We start from the raw sequence: 18,238 nt of genomic DNA on the forward strand, positions 1-18,238 counted from the left end.
CAAAGGCGCACGAGTCGGGTGCGATTTGTTGGACTATTGAGGAACTTGGATGCACTTCATTATTATAACACATGATGCAAAAAAAGAGGAGAGAAAACATCCTCCATATTCTTATGTGGTTGTGGAAAGTATGAACAATGACAGAGGCCCACTGTATATTAGAAAACGTGTAGGCTTTATTTACACGTGGACAAAGACAGTCTGCAGATGAAAGTTATCAAACAATTCTTTCACAACACAACTTTGTGGGTGAAAACAGAAAAAAACATTTACAAATGACACATTAGTTTAATATATATATTAAAACATACTGTAATACTGCAAAATAAATAAGTGGTTTTCATACCAATGTCATTGACATAATCACAGTTGTCTCATTTACAAACCCTATAATAGGTCTCTCAACTTATAACGGATGAGCACGTCTCCATCTGGCTGCAACATCCCAAACCCGTAGCGACTTGCGTTGACTGCCGGCAAAACCGATTCTGGGTCACACAGTTCCAGGTCCAAACGGCTCAGCACCAAGAACACGAACCTGAACATCACGGAGAAAAGGAGAGACGATTGTCAAGTGACATTATTACAAACGAGGCACGGTGGCACAGAGGATAGCGCTGGTGCATCACATCTCTAGGGCTAAGGGTTTGCAGGTAAGTTTAAATCCATTTCGCTCCATGTGGAGTTTGCGCGTTGTCCTCATGTTCACACGGGCTTCCTCCCACAGTCCAAAGATGTGTTTCAGGTGAACTGGTGACTTCAGACTGCACTTAGTGTGTACTTGTGATGCACTGGACAAGCAGTAAATAATAATGGATGTGTGAATGGATGATTATACCTGTGATTTCGATATCCTTGGAAAAGGAAGCTGAGCAGATAACATACTTTCGTCACTCGGACTTTTACTTCAGTGAAATAATGCAGCTTTTCCATAAGCCATAACCTCTGGGGAGCCAGAGTAGGTGACTGTAAAGATCATGTCGGCTGAATCGTGATGGGACATAACCGTCAAGTATGAAGGTCACTTCAGAGTGTGCAGTTGAGGGTGACCCCACCCTCCGTGTGGGTAAAATGTCTTTTTCCTGCACTCTAGAGGGATTTCCCTTCAACGGGATAATCAATTACTGTCGGCTAACTGGGCGGCCCAGGTCCCCGGGGTCGCGTGAAGACACTCACTGCTTTATGGCGCTGATGGCGAAGTGTCTGCCCACGCAGGCATTCCTTCCGGCTCCCCACGGCATGGTGTAATACTTGAGCCTCCGCCCACCTTTGAAAAAATCCCTCTTCTCCGTCCCATCCACGTTCAAGAACCGGTCAAACTTGAACTTCTGCTCAGAAAGGAGAAAAGACATGCGCTCGCGTGACGAAAGTTACGAGGTGAACAATCAGCCAGACCGACGCCAGCCAACGCGGAGCACCACCTGCAGTGCCAAACCCTGGTTTATAAAAGGACAAGATTACTACGGCGTCATCACTGACCATTATTTCTAGTGATTTTCCCCAGGGTATTAACAACTCTGTGTAAACAGTGGAAGTGCAATTGTAGACAAGTGCACGACACAGCCGTGAACTGCCTGTTCGCCGTGTTGCTGTGACAGCACAAACGGCATCGTGACGAATTTTAACGTGCCTGGATTCTCAGTACCTAATCTGCCATGTATTGGAACATCTGAGCAGTTGTTATGATAGCACTCAATCTGTTCCAATATGCTCTTCGGTTGATGGGGCCTGGATGTTCCCGATGAGGCGCGGAGGACACCCACCTCTGGCTCACGGTGGATTTCGGGGTCCATCTGGGGGCTGAGGAAGGGGAACAGGCACACGCGGTCCCCTTGTCGGAAGTCGTATTCCTGCCCGTTCGCCATGTGCAGCGTGGTGCCCGTCAGCACCTCCCGGGTGACGAAGGGGGCGGCGGTGAGCCTCAGCGTTTCGCTCAGCGTGCTGTCTGGAGGCGGACGAGATAGAAGCGGCTCAGCAGGGCGTCAGAGCGCCGTCATCAGTTGCTTTGTGCGATACATGTCAGAGTTCACTGCACTTTCTGAAAGATCTCTGTGCAGAGTGTTTAAGGGGCTGCACTTGTGACTCACACACTGTGTGTCAATGTGTCCTGACATTTTACCCTTAGCAAAGCCTAGAAGTCCCTTCTTAAGTAAGCAATGCTTTATAACTTGAAAAAAAAAAAAGCACTAAGAAGCAGCTTGTACGTGACATCTACACTGGACATCCTGTGTCCTGCATCCAGTGTGAAGCTAGAGGAGCACTTAGTCTATGGAAAAATTACCTTTTAAATATGAAACATCAAATATGATCGCAACACCTGCCTGATACAGCAGGTTCAGGGCAGAAGCAAACAAGTTCTATTTTTCGAAGTCTTGTAGAACTCACCTAATTATGCTAATTATTTGAAAATTGGTTTGAATCACTCTCCATACAGCATCTGGACTACAGCTGAGTAATTTGGTCATTGGCTCACAGGTCCAGGCCTGATTATAACCCGGAAATACCTGGAAGAGCTCCACCCTCGCCACCTTCTGCTCCACTGCCCTGAACTTTAATCACATCAATCCATCTTGTCATTTCAAACACAGCATGAAAATGCCACCCTCACTTCTTCTCTCCATACTTGGCTGAGCATATAAATTATTAGCGGAATAAATTACCAAGACATGAAAGCGTCTCTTTCAAAGCAAAGCCTCGTTTGTGCTCAGTAGGATGTGCAGGAATAAGACCGTCCCGAGGCCTCCTAGTCTTGGAGGCTCCCAGCTCAGACTCACCAAACACAGGGGTGCACTGCAACTTCTCCAAAATCAGGTTCTCGGGCACGTCTGCTGCCACCGGGATGTCGGAGAACTCTTTCTTCACCGCCTTCATGGCCTCAGGGTTGGTCAGGAGGAACCCCAGGAGCCAGAACGCGGCGGGACCGACGTTACCCTAGCAACAGAAACAGACGCAGGACGTCAGCACGGTGACCTCGTGATTTGTATTGGAAAAAAAATGCCCGTATCAGTGGGTGGGTTCAGAATATCTCGATAAAACGGTCGTTAAAACCTATGAAATATGGCCATTTGTCACACGCCCACATTTTTATTGGACTTGGATAGGAATTTTATTGAAGAAGGCTGACTAACTGAGACACAGCTCAGTACAAACATTTGAACATTTGGAAAATATATTTAAATTAAAAGATGTTGGCTAATGTACAACTTTATAAGTTGATAATGGCCAGAGTTTCGGGTTACGCAAAGTCTTTCCGGATATGGCTACGCTAAGCAAATAAAAAATTAACCACTCCCTAATGTCCATGTCGCTGAGAGAAAGCAGGCCTAAAGTGTCATTACAGCAGTGGAGCAGCAAATTCACCTCTTCCTTCATCTGTGGAGACTTTGAAAGATGCCGCACTCTTAGTTTAGAGACTCACACCTTTGCTCCCGGAGTCTCATTTCTTCTTCTGCGAGTTTGACCAAGATGGGTATTGCGGAGTGAAATGAGGCAAGGCAACATCGTACTCGAGTGGTTGACTGAGGTACTGCGCCCGTGCTTGGAGAGCGAGAGCGTATGTGTTTGCGTGTGTTTTTTCCCAGCACGGGCCAACGGGAGCCAGCCAGAAAACCTCGGCCAACGTGGCCGACCGGGAGACGGCGAAGCTAAAAGACAGCGCGTCATCTCCCATTGAGGTCGATTCATGTACCTTCATCCACTCAAAGGAAGCGAAGCCGCGATGTTGCGAAACATCATATGAAGGCGGAGCAGGTCCATGCAGGGAATGTGGTTCAGAGCTGGTACGTGAACATGTGCCACAGCGTGCGCTAAACTCTGTCATTTGGCTCATGGCAGTCGTCACAAGGTGGCCAGCGACGCGTGTCACGTGCATTCCGCAGGAGCGGAATTCCCGCACACAATGAAAACAAAGGCTCATTCTTAGCACCATTATATCTGCTGTATTTGTTTCTTTGCCTACTGCCTGTGTTCAAGTGCTCTGCGTCACTGCGTGAGAAGAGCCCTATGAAAATAAACCGAATTGAATTGAACCGTAACGCTCCGTGTGACCCTGGAGTCGGCACCGCTTGAGCAGTACGAATGAGGCGTGCGTGGCGGGCGTGGGCGCGGGGTGGGGATTCACCTGCGTGGCCCAGAGCTGCAGGAGCAAAGCCCGCGTGCACGTATCCCTGTCCGCACCGTCCTCCTCGAGGTGTTTCAGGTAGCCCTGCAGCCAAGCGCTGGGTGCCGCCCCCTCGCCTGGCCGGGCCGGGGAGAGGAGGCTCCAGAGGCGCTTCCGCACCGACTCGGCCTCCCGCTTCTCCTCTGTTGAGGGCGGGACCGCAGAAACAAGGGTCAGGTGTTGTGAATAAAGGGTGATGGAGAAGCGAGTCATGAGGGCAGAGGGGAACCGGGCGTGTCGGGATCAGATGAGAGCGGGGCAGAGGTGGTGCCGCACAGGTGTGATGAAAGACACAGATGGGAGAGCAGTGAGATGTGAGATGAGCACTGATCACTGCTATTATACAGCAATGTCACTTCAGTCCACAACACACTGAAAAAGTGGTGAAAGTTGTTTTTTGGTCAACCGCCATGCAATTTATATATACATATAAAAAATCTTCTTTTTTAAGTTCAAACCTTTGGATATATGCAGAGTGTAAAAATATACAGGAACCTGATAGTATTTCTGCTTGTATCAAATGTAACGACATGATCATGACGTGACTAATATGATGTTGCAAATTGTTTGAAACGTTCTTGCATCACACTGAAGTATGTGGTGTAATCCCGAAAAGTCCAGAGCAAAGAAATTGATTTGAGACGCTGGGGATTAGTCAGGTCTCCGGTAATCGGTTCACCTAACAGTCATCCTGCGGCATCGCCGTTTCTCGCACCCGTACCTGGCTTGAGGGTCGTCCGAGCCATTTTTGTCAGGAGGCCATCGAACGTCCTGAACGCGTTGTAGATGTCAGTCGGCCCGTTTTTGTTGTTGTGTCTCGCTCCAAACAGGGTGAGATACCCGGCCCTGTAGAAGGAGTGGGGTCAGAGGTCAGCGCAGTGATTTACTGTGGCTGGCGGTGTGGACTCTGTTATCTGCTTCTGAATTATCTATCCACCTATCTATTTAGCTATCTATATTAAAAAATACAAGCCCAAATAATGAAAACACAAATGTAATGACACATTAACTGATAAAAATAAAGAAGCCAAGTTTCCCATATACATTTTCATGTTTGGTAGCACAGAATATTTTGGTATCCGTAAAGTTTGTATCTTCCTGCCGATGTGGATATCAGTCCACACACACACACACCGGACAAGATGAAATGGACCAGGCGACATGTTTGCATGTCAGTAGGTGCATGCTGGTGCGGGTAGGAGTTGGAGGCTGGAATAACGTCCCACCCTTTTAGGCCTCGTGCTATGTGACCCCCCCCCCCACCAAGTATCGCCCCCGTATGTTTACAAACAATGGTCCCGTTAAAGATGTGTTTGTAAACTGTTTATGCAGGGTGTGTAACGCAGACGGAGAACCTGAAGAGCAGGCCGTAGCTGAAGTTGAACAGGCCGTCCTGCTTCCAGCGCGTCGGGTCGGGGAGCGTGTCGGACTCCAGCAGGCCCCGGAGGTTGCGGTACATGGTGGCGTTCAGACGAGCCAGACTCTCCCCGTGGAAATGCCTGAGAAGGTGGACAAGAGTCACTCTTACCGTGTCCTCCCGACCCCGGCGCTCCGTCACTCACTCACTCTTTCTTTGTAGAGGGTTATTTACCCCGTTTGCCCACAGCACGCAGCGCCATATTTGTACTCTGTATTTGCCGGAGCGTCTATCCCGGCCCCTCGCTGGAATTTGACCTTTGACTTCATCGCTGGTCCACAGCAACATTCACTGTGCCAACCTTAGTTACACCGACGTTTTTTCTATTTACAGTGATAAAATCTTGGTTGTCGTGATAAGAAAGAACTTGTGCAGTTCAGGATGAAAAAGGAAGTTTTTTGCATCCAGTCAGCTGTGCAAAGGGTGGACGTGCGCACGCACACACACACGCACACTCACACGCACACAGAAGGGTGGTGAACAGATATTTGGAGAAACAAGCGTGGACATTTACTCCTCAGATGCAAAGAGAACAAGGATCTATGAGAAAAGTAGTGGTGATGTTTGATGACATTCTTTTTACCTCGTTTCACCTTTTTTGTGACATTTACTCATTCGGCCGAAGCTTTTCTGCGCAGCAAATTACAGCGTCAGGCTACTTATAATTATTTACCGACTTATACAGTTATACAGTAATTTTTACTTTATCTCTTCTGGGTAAATACCTTGCTCAAGGTATATGGCATAAGTCACAACAAGCTATACTACGGCATAGGTCACAACAGTACGTGGGATGCGAACCCATGACCTGGGCACCTCCCCAGACCATTACGCCGCCTGCGGCCCCTTTACAATTCTTGTTTTCCAGTCAAACAGCAACAAGAGGAACTGCTGCGACTCCCCGATCTCTTCATATTTCCGAACGTTCGCAAGTTGACCGATTGTAAATTGAGGCTTTATTCTACATGGTCCTGCTGCGTGGAAAGTAGCAAATCCTTTCCGAATAAGAAACGTAAAAAGCTAAGTTAAGGGGAAATTCCCGAATTTACTCCAGACTTTATTGCTACTGCCGCGCGCGAAAGCGCACAATTCCCAGAAATCGGCCGGGGGCGACGTACTTGTGCATGGCGGCCCTCTCGGCAGCGGGGTTGTACTGCGGCAGGCGCAGGTGGAAGATCCGCTCCATGAGCACCTGGGCGTAGCGGCTGAAGTCCAGGGAGGTGGAGTTGTGGAGCACGTCGTCATAGGAGTGCGGATCCAGCAGCACGGTGACGTAGCGACCCGCCACCCGCACCTGGAGGACAAAGAGCGTTAGTTACTTAGGACGCCGGCGCTTCGTTGCCGTGCTCCTTCGGGGTCGAACGCCTCTCCTCCTTATTCCGCGCAACGGCAGGCCGAACCTGTCCGACGAGATCGCCCACGACGTGGACGAGATGCGTGACGCCGCGAGAGGTCACGCAGAGGCCACTTCTGCACTGAACATTTTCTTCTCTCGAAAAGTTTCTCTTCTTCTGCCGAGAAAAGTGCGGCAGCCCCACCTGCGCGCCGCTCCGCTCTCCAGCTGAGATTTGTCAAGTGCTAAACGCCCCCGGCGCATATTGCGCGCACGTTGCGATTTGGAAGAAGCCGCAAAGTTACCGTGAAAATGTCGCCGTGTTTCTCCTTCATTCGTGTCAGAAACTTGGCGGCATCTTTTCCGAACTCGAGGGCGTGTCCCAGCCACGGAATCCGGCCCTTGTCTAACGGCGGTTCTCTCTTCGATCTGCAGGTACGACAGAAAAGATGGCGATTCCACACGTGCACTTTTACAGTCATTCCACACATTTACCAACATCATTCACCCCCCCGGACAGGTTCCGGACCACTGTGACCCTGACAAGGACAAGGGGTTAATGAAAGGGACCGAGTGACTTGTACTTTCATCTTTTACCTCCTTCCATAACATTCATATCCAACATATCCAAGAAGCATCACCAGGGTCGTATGATTGTTATGCTCTTTGGTGCTACAAATGAGCACATTTCATCATCACACGTGACCCTCGGTGATGATGGCAACGCTTCTACATCAAGTTCTCCGATCGCTGTGGATTCCACACAGCAAATGTGCGATTACAAAGTGAGCAACAAGCTGCTTTCACACTGTTACTCCCAAAAAATAGCAGTCAAACATGGAAAACTACACACTTTCACTGTTAAGAAACAAAAAGCTTCAAATAGTCCCAGACAACCTTTGGATCAGAAGGTTTCATGTTTGAATCCTACCTGCCGCTGTACTCTTCTTGTGTAAGATAATTATGCAAATGGGTAAACCATTGTAAGTAGCATATTATTATTATTAATCATCATCACGCACATTTTCAGAACCGCTTGTCCCATACGGGGTCGCAGGGAACCGGAGCCTAACCCGGCAACACAGGGCGTAAGGCCGGAGGGGGAGGGGACGCACCCAGGACGGGACGCCAGTCCGTCGCAAGGCACCCTAAGTGGGACTCGAACCCCAGACCCACCAGAGAGCAGGACTGTGGTCCAACCCACTGCGCCACTGCACCCCCCTTATCATCATAACATTGAATATAAATTTTTTATGTAATCATAAAACACGTGAAGATTATATATGTGCAGAACACAAATTTGTAGTGTACTTGGATGACAGAAAACGGGCTGAAAACTGAACTTATTTTCAAAATTGAAGTTGGCTAAGGGAAAAAACAGACAACAGACGTTTCCTAGAAAACGTCACCGACAAACTTTCAAAGACACAGAGCAGCGATGAATCAGACAGCGTTTACATCATATATAAGGCGGCAGATCTTCAGTTTTCTAACAAAACTGCTTATTATTAAAAAATTTTTTTAAAGATTGCAATTTCTAAAATTCCTTCTCGTTGCACACGATACAAGTTGGAGACAATTATTGGAAACAGGGAATTAAGTTTTACTGACAACACTGAGCTGGGCCACAGCCTCATTTATCTGCTCATCTGTTTTCAGTAATTATCTGGTGAAGGTCACGTTGGGATGGCGTCCCGGGATTTGGGAACATGTCCTGGACGGGTCACAGAACTCAACCTTTCCACTGGGGTAATTTATGAGGGTCATAAATTCGTTGAGACACTGTGTTCTTGGATCACCGGAGGACCCGCAGTAACCCACACAAACCCAGGGGGAACACGCGGCCGAGAACCCGAGACAGCCTGAGCCGTGGCGCTCCCATGCCAGGCTTATCTAAATTAAATCACTGTTTCAGGGAAATGGAAATATGGATCGTGTGTTATTTCCTAGTGCTTCATTCTGAGTGCTGGAGCCTGAGGGGAAATTCCTGGCGCTGCACTATATTCACATGGGTACCTGAGCCAAAACGTGTCTATAATAAGACTTTGTGCTGTGCTGTTGTTGACCTGCTACATTCCCAAAGCGTAGGGTAAACAGGGTAAATCATAACCTGCTACAGGTAATTGGTAATAATTAATAATAATATAGTTGATAAAGTTTGTTATTACTATTAATTATTAACTACAGGTACATTTACGTGCAGTCATTTCTCAGATGCTTTTCCCCAAAGCGAAGTACGGCTCAGAAAAAACACAAGGGGTTCATCACTTCGACGGAAGGAGAGAGTTGGATGCAGGCACGGGATTCGAAGCACAGTTAGTTTGTTACTTTTCTCAGTTGTATCACAGATCACATCTGAGGACAAAGTGAAGCTCTTGTGTCAAAGTCTGGAGCAACAGCCAGGGACAATGATGGAGGAGAGACCCCCAGTACCATTACCAGTACCATTACCAGTACCAGTACACTGCCCCTGTTCGGTACCCAGTAGCCAATATTAGGATAGGATAGGATGGATATTAACTCAGATTAATACATTATATATGTAAAGGTTACAAATCATACAGTGTGATATAGAACATTTTGGAAATGATGTCTGTCAATAGATTAAATGAAGCAAGTGAAACACACTCCAAGCCTCCAAACGAGTGTGTACCCCCTCCTTTACTCTTTACTCTTGCTTTTACTAGAGTATATTCACTTTTCCACCACAGCACCACAGCGTGGAGCAGTTGCTATGGTAACTGCGCAGGTACATCATCTTTGAACGTGCAGTGTGTGTGTTTCAGACGCACACTGTCTGTTCGGAAGAGCAAAAAGAGTCAATAACGACAATAATATAAATGACCGAGTCAAGAAGCGCACAAGAATCCCGAAACGCTCAATGGAGCAAATAACTTAGACGGGACCCGAAGGTTGTTGCTTCGAATCCCACCTCGTGCAGTGACGCCGCGGTGGAGGAAGCGGGACTGAACTGATGGAGTAAAAGTTACCGGGGTGGGTAAAGAGTAATTGCGGAAAGTGGGCAAAGCGGAGAGGTAAATGAAGAGTAACAAAGTGCCGGTGGGGTGGTGGCGGACGGGGGACGGGGCTCACCTGGTCCGTCCGGAGAGGAGGAGGATGAAGACGAAGAGGAGTAGCAGCAGCAGGCAGGAGAAGAGAAGCTGCGCGGTCCACATCTCGGTCTCACACACCTGATCGGCTCTGTCTGTCTGTCTGCGCGCCCACGTGTGTGTGTGTGTGTCCGTGTCTGTGTGCGCGCTCGCGGTCCCTCCTTATATCATGAGGACGAGGGGCGTGAAAAGGGGTGTTGATCTCCATCCCGCTTTTCTTTCTTGCGTCGTTTGTCACATTAAAAAAAAAAAAAAAATTTCGATGAGACGTGACGGAATACACACCCCATCCCGCACGTGTGTGTGTGTGTTCGATCATACTCGCCTAAAACACGTTTTCCGAGCTTAATTACGTCAGTGACGTGACTCACATAACACTGTTATTATTACTATTATTATTAACTATTATTTAAAGGACATTTTCGGCCAAAGCCACCTCCAGATAAGAGCCTCTATTAAGGGCACCACAGCAGGCAGTGGGATTCGAACCCCCTCCTGCCTGTGAACTAGAGGCACCACTGCAGTGAAGCAGACAGAGAGAGAGTGACTGCAGGGAGAAGCACTGCAACTATTTCTCGCCCTCTTTCCCTTATTGATACACCTGTATTGATCTCTCCTAGAAACATTTCAAACCCCAAACGCAAATGGACAGGACACCTAACATGTGTTTTTGCTGAAATTAAATACAAAGAAGAGTCAGTTTGAACAGCATGCCCCTGCCCAAATAAAAATGCAGAATGTCAGAGCCCACAAATTAGTTTTGCTAAATAAAAAAGTACCAATACTCCAAAATCTGGGTTTAGAACATTTAATTTTCCAAACGACAGCAGTTAAGTGGAAAGAAAACAGACTGTTGGCATTTTTTTCTAAGACCATAATTTTGACAGCTTGAAATAACTTACAACAGAAATGATCTTCACACTGAATTTTTTCAGCTCGGGGTTCATCCACCTGAATTCCACATGTAAGAAAACCGGACACTCTTAATATTGTTCTGCATTGTAAATATTGTCAATATTGTCAATATTGCTCTGCACCACAAGGGAGGACTTCCTGCTAATTTCCGTTAATTTTCCTCTTTCTCTTCCCCGGCCGTCTCGGCGCCTCGAGGGTCTCTTCTCTCGTCAGTGTCTTCGGGGGTCTCCCCAAAAGCAGACGCCACCCTTTTGAGAAGATACACGCCAGCGTGGAGCCCACCGATGTTCACCCACACTGTGTGGGACTTGCGCCACAGCCCCCCCATCCTGGACAAAGCCTGAAAGTGAAAACAAAACAGCTCTATTTCCAACAGAGACATTTACTTTTCGACATAAAACTTCCTTCCTGCCCCGTGATGGACTGGGGTCCCATGCAGGATGAACCATGTCTCACTCGACATTCCTCCACGATAGACTCTGGACCGCAGTTACCCACCACACGCTTATTATTGATCATCTTGCTGCTTCCAACACCTGGAACCGATCCCTGATCCTTGAGCTCTTGAAAACGGATACCTTGTACTCATGGAACCTCACTGGAGAAATACTGATACGTCTCACTTATCACTACGACACCCAAATCTGACAAAGCTGTAGACGATTTGGTAATGATCACAGAAGACCGAAGTTCACCTTCCCATCCCTGCCGAACTCCTTCTGGCCCAACTTTTTTCAAATGGAAATTCTGCCCTCTTATGTCAGATCTGATATTTACTCCACAGTCTGCACAGTCTAGGTAATTCGAAAAGTATCTGCAAGAATTAGCCTTTGACCAGATACTTATTTGCTTGAACCTCTTCTTTTACTTTTTTTTTTTTTGAGACACTCAAAAAGCCACTGGTTTCCTGCTTTTTTTATTTTAAGTCCAAAGTTCCAGCTCACAAGTCTGACTCATTATCCATCCCACCCAACAAGCACGACAGTTTTCATGGGAATTTCGAGCCGTATCCACCGCACACCCAGTCGACGCTGCCGGGCGCACAGGAAATTGAGAGCATCATCCAGTACCTTGGCAAAGCATTTTTTGTCCTGCGTCAACAGCACGGCCTTGCCAGTCCCGGGTCGACAAACACGGGCCATTTCCCTCAAACACGAGGGGTACAAGTCCCAGTTCCTCTTTTTTGAGCCCATCCTTCAGGAACAAATGAGGCAAATAAGCAGACACAACAATACGTACAGTCAGCACATTACGTAGAAGTTACAAGCGGACAACAAAACCCACAAGGAATATTTTTATATTCCATGTTCCCTTCCAAAAAAACATTTGAAACTGTACAAAAAAAGATTACAAAATCCTGCCATGTTAAATATTATTCAATTATAATTGTTAAAACTATTCCTGTGAAGTTCAAGTGTTACTTTTTGCTTATAATAATTCTTACCATATTACATGTATTAATTTACTGGATACTTTTCCCCAAAGGAATTACAATGTTAAGCTATCAAAATTAGCCATTTACACAGCGAAGCAATTGTACTGGGGCAACTTAGGGTAAGTACCTTTCTCAAGGGTACTACAGCAGGAAGTGGGATTTAAACCAAAGGCAGCAGCTATAACCACTGCGTCACCTGCTGCCCCCTGAGAGCATCTGTTTGAGCGAACGTTTCTTTCAGTCAAAATACGACATAGGCAAGTTGCAATGTTTTCTTCTGTTGCAATAATTCCTTCACATAATCCTGGGCTCGAAAGCCGACCAAATTCATGAGCACTAGTAACAAACATTACTGTTTCCTGCAGTTTTTTTCCTGACATTGCGCTGCAGTGAATTCACAAATAAACGCTACAGTGACTCTCTATACAGGTCATTGCTATCTAAGCAAAGGTTTGACTCAGGAACGCGCCCTGCAGATCACCTCTTCCCGAAGGGCATGTCGGTGATGATGATGTCCACAGAAGCCGTCTTCAGCGGCAAACGACACAGATTCCACTGCACCGTGTCTATGGGCAGACCCCACGGTCCACTGTGCTCAAAACATAAAAAGCATTAGCACCCGGACGCATTAGCGCCATTTACTGGATGTGTGTGACAAATGTGTTCAAACCTTTTTTCTCTCTCAATTTATTTATTACATTCATAAACCGCACTGAGTTGGAAACATGGAGAGTTTGCAAAGCTGCCAACTTCCTTAATAGAAGGCCTACAGGTGGAAATTTTTAGCAGGTATGATCACACAGTGCCATCTATCAAATCCCGGAAGGGTGTCAAGAAATTCCAAAATTGCACATTGTGCATTTTAATGGATGTTTGACTGGGGAGCGAAGCGCAGTCTGGGGCCTCACCAGCCTTTCTCCTGTCTCTTCCTGTGGATGTGAGCGACGTTGTTGACTGTGCGGTTCACCGCCTGGTCGTTGTTGTCTCCAGCCAGGTAGTAAGAATGCTTCCACTCAAGGGCCCCCTGGTGGATTGAAAAAAAATCAGCAGTTATGTCACTTGGTAGCTGCATGAAGAGACAACAAAGCAGGACCTTCGATATTAACCACTGACAGTACCTCGCGGACATTCTGTGTGTACATTACTCTTGGTACGGTTAACGGAAGCATAGAAAAAAAAATCCAGGCAACGTAACCAACATGTATATACACGTCTTGCGCTCTCACACCTCGAGGGGTATGGCTCCGGTTCCACACATTGGGTCAATTATCACGTCAGACACCTGTGGCTTGCAAAGCCTGAAGGTAAAGAGTGAAAGAAACATACAGCACTTCACACTCTGCAGTGAAAGGGACAGTTAGTGACTCAATTAAATCAACAGAGGGTACTGACATGAAGCAACATGAAGCACCTCATCAGCGTGACGAATCAACATGCTGTCGTTGTCCCGCTTTATCCTGATAAATCTTGTGACACGTTCCTTTAAATCACGATGAATGGACTCATTGTTCATTACTCTGTTTCTTTATGTAAAACACAAGTGCCTGTGCAGGAATGCAGGCGACACCTCTAACCTCTAGAGGAGCCACTTGTGGCACTTCAGTGCACCTTATTGTTATTAATTAATTAATCTAAATTAAATAATTTACTTGACACTTTTTTCCAAAGCAATTTACACTGTTAAGCTGTTTACATCAATTTACCCATTTATACAGCTGGGTAACTTTTGCTGTATCAATTCAGGAAAAGTACCTGAATCAAGGGTAATACAGCAGCGGGTGGGATTCGAACCCTAGTCCTTCAAATGCAAGATGGTGGCTCTAACTGCTACGCCACCAGCCTCCGTTGTTCAATATGTATATCAGGCTAAGAAATACCAAGGTAACCCAGGATGACTTCTCTTCTCCAGAGGCTTTTACATTCTGCCTCGCTGCCACCTGTGCTGCATCGTTTCACCCCCTCACTACAAAACACTCAACAGAAAAACCCAACAAGTGTTTCAAATAAAAGAGGTGCTGGTTTGGTTTTTAACTGAAAAGGAAAAGTTGGCCTTTGAGGTCCAAGGGTGATGCCGCGGGTCACCTGAGCATGCCGTAGGCCAGCGTGGAGCGCAGAGTGGTGGGCCCAAAGTGCGAGATGTTTCTGCGATGGAGGCTCTCCTCTGTGAGCGCAACGCCGATCACCACCTCGTTGTTGTGGATGTTCAAGAGAACCTGCAGGGTATGTCAGAGCACTCCTGAGCCGCCGATCAGGCACGGAGCGGTGCTTAGCGACTGCACCGGTTGCCAGGCAAAATGTTTACACAGCATTACCGCCAAGCCGTCGTCACCCTGCCTGCCAGACATGCAACATTTCGCTGAAGCGACTGTTGTGTCTGGCAGACGGACGAGATGTCACTTGAGCCTGCACACACGGGACACATGTTGAGACAACCTGCCGCAGCATTACCTCCACATCAAACTTGGTCATGTCTGCCTTCCACTGGAAGAACTCCTGCACGGCTCCGCCAAAGTCCCTCGCGGCTTCGTTAGAAGTGAAGCTGTGCTTGTCGCCGGCCCGGTTGCACGTCACCCGAAACTTGAGCACTCCAGGGGTGCCCTCAGCCCCCGTTTCTGCAGAACCCTTGTCCTGCTGTCCCTGGTTGTCCTCATAGTCCTCCTCCACTCTGCCAGGCTGCTCGGGCTCTGCTTCGAGGCTCTGTGTCTCCGTGTCTGCAGCGCCCTCCTGCGTCCCCTCTTTGGCGCCATCGCTGCTGGGGTTCGGCCTGGAGACATTCGCCCCTCTCCGCCGCCACCTCCTCTTCTTCAGCACATTGTTCAGTTTCCAAACCTCCAGTGGGTTCGTCCATGGGAGCTTCGAGGCCAGATCCTGCAAATCCTTGAGCGTCTCCTCCTGTTGTTAAAATAAGAGAACTGCGTATTGATCTCACACTTTTACCGGCATGCGATGGCGTGCATTAAAGTGCCAGTAACACAGGCTCTTAATAAAACATCTTACACAGCGGGTCTACTGGCACTGTGCAACACCCCCCACCCCTTAATATTGTCACCTGGATACAAACTTTGTAGGTAAACTTCCAATCAATGAAAATAATAAGGTGCAGAATCATCATCACTATTTTTAAACCACCCGTTTATACACAGCGTTAAAACAACAGCCTGCAGAATCTGTACGGTCGGTTTCAGCGCCAGGGACAGGTATGTCATGGGAAAACATGGGAAAGTTGTCAAGGGAGTATTAATCCCTTTTCCAAAGCTTACTAACCTTTGAATCTTTGAACTGGTAGTCCACATACTCCTTAACCACGACAAATAAGTTGTCGACCGACCTCAGCTGATGCACCTGGAGCAGAACAGACAGAAAATGCAACGTAATGTTTGAATTAGTTTTTTAAAAAAAAATGCCAGATGAGGCCTCTGCTGTTTCAGTTCAACATTACTCTATGACATCACCACAATACTGTGAAATCATAGCAATTTACTCATGGCACTGAGTCACTGAGCAGTTACCACTGAGGGGTGGGGGCGTGAGCAGAGTAAACAGAGGAAATCTACTGGAGTTTCTCTGTTTTTTATTGATACAAGACATGCCTAACAAAAGAGCCACCTTGTTTCTGCGCAACACCACTGAAACTATCACAATTCCAAAGTCCCGGTTATGTCATAAAAGGCCACCTTTCTTTCAAAAGGCAACAAGTGCGAGCAGGTTTGAACATGATGTCGTTCGCTTTGGTTGGAGAAACACTCAGAGATGCACACAAGGCAAAGAGTTACTGTGAAAGGATTAAAAATGTGAGAAGAGTCACTGCTGAGTCACTGTCAAGCATATTGCTTACCTCACACAGTGACTCGCCAACACAACTGATTAGAGTAACAATGATCTCAGCTGCATGAAATATACAGACAGGTGCTGACATTTTGGTGAGGAGATGCTGTGTGTGTGTGTGTTGTCCAGGATAGGCTCTGGACCACTGCTGCCCTGCATTGGAGAGAAAAAAAAAAATTCTCCTTGTTTACACCTCTATCCAAGCTGACATGCAGCGTTACCATGGTTACCTGACTCCTCAAACCATACATGAGCACAGGCATTTGGAAGAGAAGAATCGTCCAGAAGCGGGACACATCTCTGGAGCGATTTTACTGTGTTCGCTCGATTTCTGCGGTCTTACCAGGGGAAGGCTGTCGGAGCTCATCTGGAAGTATATTCTACCACGGTCCTTGCTGATTTTCGCCTCAGCGCCGAGTTTCTCTCGGACCTCCTCGGCAGCGCAGTGTTCGAAGCCCGTGGGCACCGTGGCCCCCATTGTGACCGTAACTGGACCACGGTCGTGTCCACAACACTGCAGCTCCGGGTCCTCGAGGGTCTGCTCACCGTGCCTGGCAGACATTGCTGGAGCGCGCGCGCGCACACACACACACACACACACACACACACACACACACACACACAAAGAGAGGAAGTGAATGGCCTGCAGGACATGATGATGATGATGATGATCGAGAAACGACAACAAAACACACCGCAAAAAGCTGCGGGACAGAACTCATCGTTTCAATCACTCGCTGTTCCCGGGAGGTGTCAACACACTGACAGCACACGGTCATGAGCAGCTGCTTTTGCTACGTTTAAATCCCATTTTATGATCCCCGTTGTGAGCTCATTGAAACTGATGATGAAGCGGTTCATAACGACGACGCCAATTTTTTCACACAGACAGAGAGAGTCAGACGTCACCCAGCAAACAAGGAAGGAGACAGTTTTTAACACGAGAAAAAAAGTTTATATTTTTGGCACTGACTGTTACCTTCTTCCGTACGTGAAAGTGACAAGATGTGGCAAAGCGGACGCCGTGAACATTAACTAATAATATCACAACTGTCTTAGTTCGTATAACTGCAAACCGGCACCAATACACGAACAAGCTCGGGCCACATGGAGAAATGTACTTCCGGGTCACGGGACACACGACGAGCTCAGCGATGTGGGGGAACGGCATAGAAGGCGCCACTGTAACCCACTCCAAGAAATATACTTCCGGGTTATTGTGGGCGGCAGAGTAACGGCGCGGCGACAATGTTGTGGTGGTCAGACATTTACATTTATTCATTTAGCAGACGTTTCTGATTGGAACTGGAAAGCTCAATCCAAAGAGTAAAGTCTAAACACTTTGCTTTTCTAACTTCTAAAAACAGTAGTAAGTGAAAGTCATGATTCAGGACTGACAAGACGTAACTTAGCTAGCGTCTCTGCTTACTACGTCGTCTCGTTCTAACAGTGGGATTCCTGAGTAATAACAGGGGGGATACAAATACAGAGTACACTTACGGTGCAATGAATAGTAACAGAGCGGATACAGATACAGGCAGTAGTAGATGATGGCGGGTTTGATCAACTGAAAATGTTTAGCTTTATATATATTTCATGGAAATAGGTTGAGAACTGTCCGAGACAGAACTTGGAAGACTTTTTCGGAGAAAGGTTCAGTGCATCTTGTATTTTTCTGTACAAGGTGAGTAAGTTTTCCAATATGGCGGACGACGCTGCTGTGGGGTCTCGCTATGTACAGTGTGTATCTCTAAGTAACGCGCGTTCCATGAGTTGTGGCGCGAAATATACTTCCGGGTTACGGAACAGAGCCACTAAGCAGATGTCAGGAGAAATATGAATGAAAGCTCTCATTACCCCTCGGTACATCAGATCACGTTTCGAACGTAAAATCCCATCGTATTTGAACAAGGATAATGTGAGCTGCGGTGTTTCGTGTACGACACATTTCCACCAACACTTCCGGTTCACAGCACCTCGGTGAATTGGCAGTCAGACTGCGGCCAGTAGAGGGCGCGAGAAGCTCACCGTTAGAGTATAACCC

At 47.3% G+C, this 18,238-nt stretch overlaps 2 protein-coding genes across 2 annotated transcripts; both read right to left on the reverse strand.

Moving 5' to 3' along the window:
- Positions 1-196: 196 nt before the first annotated feature.
- Positions 197-10,119, reverse strand: LOC108923412 (prostacyclin synthase-like). The gene is made up of 10 exons (XM_018734123.1): positions 10,003-10,119; positions 7,215-7,338; positions 6,695-6,870; positions 5,515-5,658; positions 4,881-5,005; positions 4,121-4,302; positions 2,775-2,931; positions 1,764-1,945; positions 1,177-1,328; positions 197-538 (listed from the first exon to the last, which is right to left on the reverse strand). The coding sequence occupies exons 1-10, from the start codon at positions 10,083-10,085 to the stop codon at positions 388-390; spliced, it is 1,476 nt and encodes a 491-aa protein (XP_018589639.1). The 5' UTR covers positions 10,086-10,119; the 3' UTR covers positions 197-387.
- A 660-nt stretch (positions 10,120-10,779) lies between these two features.
- thumpd3 (THUMP domain containing 3) lies at positions 10,780-17,306 on the reverse strand. Its single transcript, XM_018734121.2, has 10 exons — positions 17,174-17,306; positions 16,538-16,758; positions 15,634-15,711; positions 14,818-15,261; positions 14,452-14,582; positions 13,598-13,667; positions 13,278-13,393; positions 12,851-12,958; positions 12,005-12,128; positions 10,780-11,274 (listed from the first exon to the last, which is right to left on the reverse strand). Exons 2-10 carry the CDS (start codon positions 16,754-16,756, stop codon positions 11,086-11,088), a joined length of 1,479 nt encoding a protein of 492 aa, XP_018589637.1. The 5' UTR covers positions 16,757-16,758; positions 17,174-17,306; the 3' UTR covers positions 10,780-11,085.
- Between the last annotated feature and the right edge of the window lie 932 nt (positions 17,307-18,238).

The sequence above is a fragment of the Scleropages formosus genome, chromosome 22 (assembly GCF_900964775.1).
Source record: "Scleropages formosus chromosome 22, fSclFor1.1, whole genome shotgun sequence".
NCBI lineage: Eukaryota > Metazoa > Chordata > Actinopteri > Osteoglossiformes > Osteoglossidae > Scleropages > Scleropages formosus.